The 11977-nt window shown below is 38.8% G+C and overlaps 1 protein-coding gene across 1 annotated transcript; it reads right to left on the bottom strand.

Moving 5' to 3' along the window:
- Nucleotides 1-8114: 8114 nt before the first annotated feature.
- LOC121948083 (cathepsin Z-like) lies at nucleotides 8115-11199 on the bottom strand. The gene is made up of 6 exons (XM_042493347.1): nucleotides 11029-11199; nucleotides 10103-10266; nucleotides 9205-9384; nucleotides 8963-9113; nucleotides 8604-8766; nucleotides 8115-8462 (listed from the first exon to the last, which is right to left on the bottom strand). The coding sequence occupies exons 1-6, from the start codon at nucleotides 11181-11183 to the stop codon at nucleotides 8337-8339; spliced, it is 939 nt and encodes a 312-aa protein (XP_042349281.1). The 5' UTR covers nucleotides 11184-11199; the 3' UTR covers nucleotides 8115-8336.
- Between the last annotated feature and the right edge of the window lie 778 nt (nucleotides 11200-11977).

The following is an 11977-nucleotide window of genomic DNA, read 5'->3' as shown; positions in this document are numbered from 1 at the left end:
TCCATGCAGCAGCCATCCTCTCACTGTCCAGGAATCATCTGCGCTGATGCGTCCTGTTATGTTACAAGTGAAGCAATATGAGGCAAACCTATTAACCAAAATCCTCTCGTTTCCATGTTTCTGCGTACTCAAGAGGTTTACGGCTCCATTACTATTTTGCAGAGCGATTTGTAATGCAAATCACCAGTTTAGATTATGATTAGTAGCATAAGCTGAAGCGGTTTTCTTGTTTTTTTTTCCACAATTAAGCAAAATAACATCTGCAGATATTGTATTTTAGGTGTGTTTATTTCCTGAATTGTAAACGTAATTGAAGTAAACAACCTTTTATGACATCTCAGTGCTGTTTAATTGATGCATGCTGTCAGTCCTGGCACTGAAACCTCATAAAATCCAGACAAAACACCACATCAGTCCACTCGGTCAGGATGTAAACACAACATGCAGGGCTGTCTTTCAACAGGGGGCAGCATAGTGCAATTACAGGTCAGTTCATGTAGACCAAAAAGACCCCTCCCTCCCTCTCTCCCTCCCTCTCTCCCTCCCCTCTTTCCTCCCCTGAATGAATGAGAGTGCCAAACAAAACCTACAGTAATGATGGCCACTGGCTGGAAGATGAAAGTCACCCAGCAGCCACATGTCATTAGTATATTCTGATTCCACAATGGCAACAATGGTCATTTGGAAAGAGGAGCTCACAAACTCCACAGATCAGTGAAATTAAACTGAATAATATACAGTGTACATCTGGGAGAAGGTCTAATGGGGAATCTGTACAACTACAATGTGAAGCTGCATAACAAAACAACAGAAGATGTGCAGGGTCATTCAGTGCGTTTAAATGGGTAGATCATGCAAATTACAAAACACATCTCTTCACTCACCCCTAGTGGTTTCTAGCCAGAATTGTATTTGTGGGACTAACAGAAATGTGAAATGTATGCAGCTGCAGGCCCATTAATTTAGTTAATCTGCAGGACACAGGATCAGAGACTGTTTCATTGGAAGGAGGTAGTTTCGTAGTACACTGAAAATCTTTGTAATTTGGGTGAACTTACCCTTTAAAGTGAGTCTGAGTAATTGTTTGTTTTTGCATGTATTTTCCCCCCATGTTTTATGAAGTTTTAAGTGCTAAACATTACAAATTTTCATTGAATATATATGCAAAAAAAGAATAGAAAATAATGAAGCAACCTTAGTACCCAAAAAAACCTCCTTACCAGTGCCATAGCAATTAAATTAGTTTGACGGATAGTGAACATGAACATGTTTTTAACACATTATAAAAACTGTATAATTGAAAATGTAAAGATCCAGTGTGTAAGATTTTGTGAATTCCTTCAGTGTTTATCACTCAGGAGTTTTTGCTGAGGGTTGAATTATCCATTGAGGTCTCTTCCTCTCCAAAACAAACAGACCAGGCGGTTTAAACCAGTAAATACAATAAATAAAGCAGTTTCAGTTACAAATCAGTGTTTTTTTCTGCTGGTGTTTGTTGCAAATGGGTTTCTAACGACAGTGGCCAATGTGAAAACATAAATAGTCCTGTCTGGAGCCAGTGTTTGGTTTGTCTACTCTGGGCTACTGTAAAAACATGGCAGTGAACATAATCTCCATATCTCTATGGAGATATAAATGCCATCTAGTGGTGAGACTGCAGATTGCAGTCAGCTGAAATTTATCCTGACGGATCTCCTTCAGTATTCATTGTTCAGGAGAGTTGTTGTTTTGTTTTTTGTTGTTGTTGTTGTTTTACTAAATGGTCAATGATGAGTTTGTCCATTCTGGGCTACTGTAGAAACATGAAAGTTCAACAATTCCCTGTGTAGATATAAACGTCTCATTCTAAGGTGACGAAGTACAATTCTTATTATCAGGTGATTATTTGCTAAAGAAAACTTCCTTATTGTATTATATTTCATTTCTGCCAATTTATTCTCATAAATCCTAAACACTGGACCTTTAATCCAGATTTTGCTTATTTTTTATGTATTCTATCTAAATCTGCCAGCTACAATTACACAAGATAAAGCAAAATAATAAATTAAAACACTTACGTTATATATCCCAAAACAAGTAGGGGGTGATTGGAATTTTTTTCAAAGGAATAATCCCTTGAGATGTACTATCTCATTTTCAAGGGGCTCCACGAAGAATATAACACAGTATAAACACAATTGGATAAAACATTAAGAAACAAAAGAAAGGGAATCATTAAATTATACGAAATATGACAAAAAACGAAACAGACAAAAAGTAAACAAGATTATAAAGGAAGATCACACACCAAACCAAACATCCGATGACTCATTCAATCAAGTGTTAATGTAAGTGACAGCATCAGATAAAACGGTTCTAAAACATAATCAATAGTGTGGAGGTGTCATTGTGGACTCGCGCTGCTTATCCTGTAATTGTGTCTCAATCACACTTACTTAGTTCAACTTTTATTTGATCTTTTTTTGGTAGGAATGAGTCATATTTGGCAGTTGGGTTGTTCCCCTAAAAATGTGATTAATGAAATCCTGGCTGTGATCATGTTTCCTGTTTGAGAGCCCCGTCTTAAGAGAGCTTTTCTCACTGTAACTGAACACATCTGTTGGGTTACAAGTCTGTAAAGAGATATCCTGCTGTAGGTTACTTTGACAAAATGGACCGTGGTGCCTTGAGCTGTGGCTTTACTTGGAGGCACTGAGTTGTTGTTTAAAGCATGAAATCAGTCTGAAACACCAGCAGCATCACGGAGGACTGTGAGGGTTATTCTATGTGCCATAGATCTCCGATATGGCTGGAACCGGATATTTTTCAGCACCCAAAAGGCTGTCAGAGCTCCTCTTCTCTCTGTCCTTGTTATATAGGGCTGTGCCTTGAGAGGCCTGAGCATCTTCACTGGTCTCACAATTCAAATAAGATTCTACTATTATCATGTCAAATTGAGATGTTCCATTTCCAAAAAACAAAACTAACGCTTCAGCAGTTTAGCTGCCGCCTCTAGCAACAATCTTCTGCTCCAAGATAGATCGTTGAATGTCCTCAGTGTGGCAAATATCACAAACATGACTTGAGTCTAAACACAATATTTTAATGTCAACATAAATATTTTAACATTAAATTAATGATTGCTTCTAGGGCTGTTATAATACAAAGATATTAGAGGGTATGGAAATATAAGACTATATATCGTCTTAGATATTGGCTATAGTTATATTGTGGTGTGGAATAGCAGTGTTTTTTCCTTATTTTAAAAGTTGCATGACAGGAAAGCGATGTACTTTTCTCAGCTTATCAGCCAGTTCTACTTGTTTTAATGCTTGCCTTTACTCACTTATATCTACATTACTAATGATTATTGATCAAAAATGGAATTGTGTTAATATTTTTCTCACAGTACCAATAGTCATTCCTACAATATTGTCACATCAAAGAGGGAATTTGGTTAATAAAATGTAATACTGTTTGATTCTGTCTCCCAATTTTAGCATTAATGAAGTGCTTTTGAGGAGATTTAAAAATATCAAGGTATATATCGTGTATGGAGATATATCCTAAAATATTGCAATACAGATTTCAGCCTGTATTACCCAACCGTAGTTGCTACCAGAAGGTTGTTTTGAACTGTAGAGCTTTATTGTTACGTGGCTATAATGCGTTATGTGCTATCACTGCATCGATGCAGAATCATCCAAATCTGCATCGCGATGCATCCTAGAAATTATTAATTTCAACGCCCCTGCATAGAAAGCTCATCTGCTGCTCTTGCACCATTTGTTTTCATTATGAAGAACCTGTTAGGAGTCTATAAATCCATACTGTCTATAATAATCCTGTCAATCAAATTGGAGCACATTGGCTCTCCATCAGCGATGGAAGTGATCCAGGTTTTAATTCTCCGCAGGGAATACGAGGCAGGCGTCGTAAACAGTGCGCTCACTGCGGGCCTCTGATCCTGTGATGAAGTGGGCAGCTCAGGAATGTGGAAGCGGCCCTCTTGAAACAATGATAACACGAGTGACTGGTGTTCTAATTAAAACTTCCAGGGGGAGGCTTGCAAGAACTCACTGACTCGCAAGGTTCACATCTATTTTTAAGGGATCTAATAAGAATGCGCTACCTTCGGAGACAAGAGTGATAAAAGCAGAAGAAAAGCACGGTTCAATGAGCTCCGATGTTTTTAGAGGCCATTTCTCTCTGTTCTGTGTGTTCAGCAAGTTAGTTTGAAATAGTATTGACTCGCTCATTGGATTTTCACTCCGGAGCGCCCCATTCAGCCTGGCTGCAAAATATGAATTTTATGATGAAGCATTAATAATTTATGTAATCGCCAATTCTTTTTTTGCAAGCCGGGGCAGATTGTGTGAGCAGATTCCTGTGTTGCTGCAGTGCAACTGAAATATTCATGTCCGTATTATTTCTTAATTTTGTTGTGACTAAGAGGGATTAATACTCATCCATTAACTAAAGCTAATTCTGCGGCCGCCTCGAGGTTGCATGAGTATATTGGACAAGGAAGTGAGATTAGCAGTGGAATGATGCATAACATCAGCAGGGCGGCTCTGGCCTGTAAATCGATTTAAGAATCACACTGACTAAGTGATTGTTGTGTAAGTGTTTTTTTTGCTTGACGGGGGGAAAAACACAGATCATCAGGAAAAGTGGTGGCTGGCTGAGGAAGACACTTTGTTCTTAATGACCAGATCATATTTCCTGCGTGGGCTCATTAGCAGTATGAGACTTTCATTTACAATTTTTGTGCTCAAGATGTATTATGCAATGCAAATCGGCTCAGACGTGCCTTTTGCTGAAGTTAGGGGTATGATAATGTGTGATTTATACCATCCTGTGGAGCTAATCTGCTTCATGCATTATGATTACAATCAACACATTCTGTGCTGTGATCCTTGTGTTTTTGGCAGAGATGGGTCGCATTCAGGGAGCAGACTTGGCTCGATTCATATTTTACACGATAAATGAATGATTGATGTGCCATGCATGAAAAAATCTGATCCTTTTTTTCACACTTATTGCATCTGCTTATTCTGCTGCTAATAATTTAAATGCATCATTTGGGCATGTTTTGAATCATTAACAGCAGATGTGGTGTCTGTAACCTCTTAGGCTAAGTCAGAAAACACATTTTTATGTGAAATACTAGAATGTGTTTCTGTGGCTGTCTGGTTATCCTTCATTCTCTGTTGCTTATTTCATGAGGCAGGTTTCAGCAGCGGCCTTGGAGAAGCGAATGCATTGGGAGGGATTACACAAAGCGCACACACAGGGAAGCTTTCTGCATATTCCTACACTGCTGCTAGAGGCAGCTGCCAGGGATAAATCATTACAATGCCTTGCTCAAAGATACTTTAGAAGTGGATATTCCCTCCAACTCCATTTAAGCTGATAATCCAAACCTCAGCAGCACCAAAAGGCCTCAGTAATACTCTTTTCATACAACAACCACCCCCTCCATCTCCGTGTTTACAGAGCGACATATTGATCACGAAACAATACATAATGGGTTTGCAGGAATTTGCTGAAAAATCCATTTTGCCATATTGATTGCCATAATGAAGATGAATGCTGAATCACTCAGTATGAAAATGGCTCATGTGCATTTCCAACCTGCATTTTTCATATACATTTTTTTTTTTTTTGTCGCACCAGAACGACGGCTCTTTCTTTTCGAGCCCCAAGATTACCATGTGTTTTCATTCACAGCCATTAGAAGCTCTGTTTGTGATTATGCAAATGAGAAAACATGCAGGAAATTTAATCAGAACGCAAATTTGATTTCACGTGAAAGATTGCTTGAGGGTGGGGGCTCCATCGCGTAATATCGAGCAACCAAATTATGTTCAATATTTGTTTTCACAGTGGGCCTCTACTTGGACACGCCACAGCTTTATAGGCTTAAGGTTTCGCCTTGGTTTTGGAGGCTCCAAGTTAACAGCGCCGCATACGGTTTGATTATCCTTTGTTCTCCCCAGAGATGCTGAATGGAAACTGCAGTTAATGGGAAGCATTTCCATATCAGCAGAGAAGCACAGCAGCTTGTGTTTATGCATTTTTATTATTGTTGTGTCCCCCTGAACCAAATATCTAAGTGCTGCGTTTTCTTTTGTTCCCCAGCTGAACAGCAAGAAAATGGGCTCTTTGTAATTGCACATAAACTCAGAGGATGTCATTGTGGCGTTGTGTGTGCCACTGTAGATAACTGCTGATTAAAGTGAATGTTACTCCAGAAGCATGACAGAATTGAAACTAATAAAGCATGTCAGTCAATAAGGGAGGTTGGCTCTGTTTATCAAGCTCAGAGATGTAGAACAAACAAATGTCATCCGGCTTTTGAAAGAGACCGGCTCTTTTTAGTCGTCCTGCGACCTGAAGTCTGACGGTAATGACAGGAGAGCTGTTGTGTGTGGTTCAAAACAGTCTCTGGAAACAATGGCTGTCACTGTGGAGCTCTAAAGCCTTGCCAATTTTGTATTTACACCCAGTACAACTTGACCTTGTTGTATCAATCTGCATGCAGAAGTACCTCTGGAGCAGATTTGTGCAAGTTTCCCCGGGAGATCTGAAGTTAATTTCACAACTTTTTAACAAATACTTGGAGCTGAGTGCCTTTCACTGAGTATAGGGCAGCAGCTTCAAAATGCAGGTTTGTGGGACACGTGGTCTCAGGTGTAGCAAGCCCTAAGGAATAGTTCACCCCAAAATGTAGTCAGTCACGAGCCTCACACACACAACCTGAACTTCAAATGAACATCCCATTTGCTACAAACATTGTGAGTGACCTCCTTTAATTCCATTTCAGTCTTCTTCCAAAATGAACCCCCTTGGTTCTGCCTTTTTGGGGGCACTCTGCCTATTTTTCACTTGAATTAAGTTATTGAAATAACTGGGGGTCAACAGATTATCACCCCGGCCGTTAATTGGGGCCAATATTTGGCATTTTGCACATTATCTGTATCGGTATTTTATTTTAATGACCGCCGTTAAAATTAATTAAAAAGCGCAAAGAAAGTGTCAGCATGGACGGAACTTTTACTTCGTAAAGCATCAGAGCTCTTTTGTTTATTCATTATTTTCTATAAATTTTCACTTGACTTTCTAAAAGAAAACGTTGCTGGGAACTTTATGATGTTCAAAGTTCCAGTTTTGAAAAAACATTTGCCAAAGGCATTTAGTTTATTGTTGGAGTTTGTTATTTTCCAAATTCTAATTCTGCACGTCTTTGGTGTGTGGTGGCACTTTATGCTACGAAATGCTTCTTTTAACATGTGGATCATCAAATAATGTATAATAAAAGGTATCAAATGAAGTACTCTATAGTTATTGGTATCATTTTACCAGTACGAGTACTGAACACAAAATATTAAAGTTTTTGCCCTTATTACAAAAAAGAATACTCCCAAGCTTTTAAAATCCAGTGGATTTCATAGTGGATTTATTGTGCAGTTTGTAGTTTTTCCTATCGTGCAAGAAATCGGCATTGCTCACCTGTATACCATATTTTATGCTGTCCAGTATCTGCCCACTGTCCTTTGTGTGGGGCAACTGCTTTTGTGTGGTGATTGCATGCATTGGGTCAGCCTAGATGTCTCGCTAAATCTGGTGCAACCATGTTTTCATTTCTTGTAAATGATCAATTTGTTGCCCACTGTCCTTTTGATAAAGAAAACTGTTTATGTGGCTAATGAAAAACAATACTAGTACTCATTTTATATCCAGCCCCGCTCTGATGTTGCACATGCATTTTAGTTTCGTCATGAGCAGCAGTAGTTAGCTTGTGAATTGTTATGGTTTTGGAAGTTTTACCAAGGCTGAATGAAATAACCGTGATGATCAAAGAACCCCCAAAACCAGCATTAACTGAATGTGGTGGTTGAAAAATGAAAGATGCATAATGGAATATTGACTCATATTAGAGTTGTCTCAGCTGCTTTTGATTTTGAATTAACTCTTTTGTACCTCAATTGTAAAAATGCAATACTTCACTGCTTGAGTACCCCTCAAAGTCATGAAGAAAAACTCCCAATAGAGTCCGTATGAGCATTATATGCAGCATGCCGTTGTAGCGATGGATCTTGCCCCTTCAGAGTCAAACAGCACAAAGTCACTTTAAAGAGTTTACAGTTATTTTATTTCACTGGCTTGAAAAATTGACCAATTCTAGTTGAATTGAGTGGGTGCAAATTGGGCCAACAGACAAAGTCTTTGAGCCGAGTGAGCACTGACGTCTTAGTTGTGAACTCTTATGTAAAACAGTCAGTGTACTGTGCATCTAAATTATGGTCGATTTATAAATTGGGTCAAATATAATTACACACAGTACTTGATTTCTATAGGTAGGTTGAGGGTACAATCACATCACCATACATGCAGTCTTCCTCCAAAGCCAGATTGTACTTGCTCCCGCTTCCTCCTTTGTAGGCACTTGTCACAATCTTAAACCAGCCTTTCTCACCCTACAGGGAGAAAAATCTCAAGGTCACTGATATTAAAGCAAGTGCGGCCACTGCGTTTCATTCCAGCATCCAATTTTTAAATGCCAAGTTTAAAAGCTACTGAACCACACAAAATCTCAAGCTATTACGATGATGACTCACCCATGGTTCTCCCCAGGAGTTGCGGACTATCCAGTATTCAGTGCCGTTTTCTACCACCCAGCCTGCTACTGTCACAATGTGGTTGATGGACGGTGACTCGACGTACTCCCAGTACGGCCCCCCGGTGTACGCGTCGAGTTTCTCTGTGGCCATGATTCCACAGCTGAGGGAAGTGGGATTCAATTTATGATTTTAGGAGAGAAAAAACTATGGCATTTATGGCTTTTACAGGTAGATAATTTAAAGATATTAAGCATCCTTAAACTCAATACTGTAGGGAAATTTTGAAAGCTAAGAACATTTAAAATGCAGCATTAATGCAACAATCTGCAAAGACTATTAAAAGAACAAATTTCCACCTGATTGGTCCTCCAGTGTAGATTTCTGCCATCATGTCTTCCCGTCCACTAATAGCTCCATAGTCCCCTACTTTCCATAGAGTGTAATTCTGCACAGAGAAGCACTGCCCGAAAGTCATGCAAGTCCCACATGCATTGAATGGTTTGCATTCTGAGGGGAGAAAAAAGGAAAATCTTAAAAAAAAAAAAAAGGCTGTGCATTAACACTGAATAAAATACTGAGCGCACTTCTAAATTCTTACTTTGGTCAATTGCCTGGTAGTTGTTGCAGGTCTCATCAGGGATGCCATGTTTGTGGGCATACTCCCACACTCCTCGGTGGTCGCCTCCGTGACAGGTGCCCGAGTCAGAGCAGTCCACCACGTGTTGGACGGACAGATAAGCAGATGGCCACACTCCTTTCCTCCGGATGTTGATGCGATCTAGATGAGCAGAGAAGAGAAAATATTTCCCCACACATGCAGTATTTGTTTTGGATAAACTCAGCTCAAGTTGATTTGATATCACTGAAGATCCCATCTGTTATTTTGTCACGAGATTTAATCTGCATACTATTCTTGTGAAAAGTCAGATTTCCCCTTCTGATGCTTCGTCCAAATGGGCAAGCTCCAACTCAAACTACAAGTCAGCACCTGAGAGATGTTGCAGTCTGTTCACTGAATGCAAAAATATAATAATTATTACTTTAAAAAAACGGTTGACAAAAGTGCTTTGACGAACATATCAAAGGCAGTCAACCCCAGAGTTGATAAAAATTATTTTAGTCACTCAATAATGCCGAACAAAGACCAGAGCAAGAATTAAACAAGAGAATAGAATTAGAAACATGTTAGAAAAATTTCAGAAAATAAGGCAATAAACATTAATGACAATATTAATGATCAAGACAGATTAAAAAAGAAAGCTATAATTAACAAATTAAGATAAAACTTAAAAGCAAGTCTATAAAAAATTGGGTTTAAGTCTAAACAAAAAGCTCTGATCCAGGCTCGTGGAGAGCAAAGTAGCTTTAGTCAGTTACATGTCCATATGCGTGTTTAACAAAGCTAAAGTTTAAATTAAGGTTTCAACTTTAGGGTTACCCAGAAAATGTTTCCAATTTGGCTCAAACACAAACTTTAACGGTGGTAAAAAACTAACCTGCCATTGCACTGGTGCTGCCATGAGCCCAGCAGGAGCCGCAGTACTGAGGGATGTGCTGGTTACGAGTCGTAGAGGCGTAGTTGATGCCGTTGACGTTCCTCCAGTCCCAAGACTTTGGCAGCTCAGCGAGGTTTAGAAGTTCATGAGGACGAGCTGCAGTTCTAAGACAGACAGAAGATTGTCATTTTACAAGCAGTGAGCTTTTAAGGGCAGACAGTTCACAGCCTCCCCGTCGGTCTCTGAAACACACACCGTACACCTCAGGAAGGTTATTATGGTGAGGCAGAGAAAAACACAGCCAGGTATGCAAACTGTGCTTTGACAAGCCTCATCACAAATCTGGAGAGACTGAGGAATTTGGTCAAGTATGCACGTTGCAACCAATGCTAAAATTTATCCACAGCTCACTACTGAAAGAGGGGAATAAAATCAAGTCAGATGTGAGACAGATTTCATAAAACTGCAGAGACTGGACACTGAATGAAGCCAAGAACTGTAAACTCAGCTCTTATTGACTATTATCAGTTGTGCAAAGTTGAGTTTCTCAGGCACACTGATTTCTCTATTTACTGAAAAAGCTAAATTTAACCTGAGCCATCTGTTACAGAAAAATAATTAGTTCAAATAATTATTAGAGTTTTTCAGGGCAGAGTCTCTGGAGCAAAGTTAAGGGCACAAAACACCCTTAAGAGAATAGGGTTGTGTATCATTCAGATACCTTTTAAAAATCTGTTTACAGCAGCATACGAGTCAGATTTATCCTCATCAGAATCTCATATAAGAAATTATTAAATCCGATCTAAAAAGTCTTCAGATACACAGGATGCTTTTTGGTACATTTTAATTCCTCTAAACCCCAACAAACCTCATCGAAAGCTGGATAAAGATAATAAAAAGGAGAAAACACAGAAACCAAAACTCACCTCACCCCAAAACCAGGTTTCCTTGGCACCGGCTTGTAACAGCTTGACCTCTCCCTAAAAAAGTGTTTTGCTGAAACAGCAAGTGTCAAGAGCATGAAATTAAAAATGCCAAACCGACACATGTTGAGCCACAGAGCACCAAACAGACTTAACATCAATTTGATGTGGTAAAAATACCTCCGTCGGACTCACCAACAGAGAGAGCAAACCTGCTGTCATCAAGTCATCAAGCTAATCAGGCTTTATTGATCTCACCTGAGATTTACTGTGACTCAGTGAATGAACACGTTCTGTCAGGGTCAGATTAGCTGAGCAGCTCATGCTGGCTGACTAATAGCCTGCTACTTCATTGACTATTCTTGAAACTGGCTTTGAAATACTCAATGCTGAGAGACCATGAAATGTTCCCAGTAATGCTCCCAAGCTGTATGTTTTCAGCCGTGAATTTAACATATGATGTTTTCAGGAGTTGGATCTTTGATCTGTTGAATAATTTAGTCTCCTGATTGAACTTGTAATGATGTAACAAGATTTTAAATGGAAAAAAAAGTCAAGATAGTGCGCAAACAATGCCATCTTGCTGAGCAAATTCAGATGCGTTAAAATACAATCAAAACTATAATTAAAGAGAAAAAAAAAGCAATAGATAAAAGAAAATAAAAAATGCCTGGCATTTTTATGTTTTTCAATCTGCAGAGCTTTTACTCACAATTTGATTTTGTTGTTGATTTGTTTTTTACTGTGCTGTATTTTGGTTCATAATTGCCTGTTTATATTTCACCCATTTATTTATTTATTTATGTATCACATGCCCTCTATTGTTGTTTTAACCATTAGGACTTGCTTTAATATTTAACACACTCATATTGCTCTGTGCACAAAATACGCTTTTCAAAATCAATATATATTATAAATTAATATTATTTTTTACTTTTTTAAACAACATCAG

The sequence above is a fragment of the Plectropomus leopardus genome, chromosome 9 (genome assembly GCF_008729295.1).
Source record: "Plectropomus leopardus isolate mb chromosome 9, YSFRI_Pleo_2.0, whole genome shotgun sequence".
NCBI lineage: Eukaryota > Metazoa > Chordata > Actinopteri > Perciformes > Serranidae > Plectropomus > Plectropomus leopardus.
The sequence above is the reverse complement of the archived record's forward strand: the minus strand, read 5'-3'. Positions and strand labels throughout refer to the sequence as shown.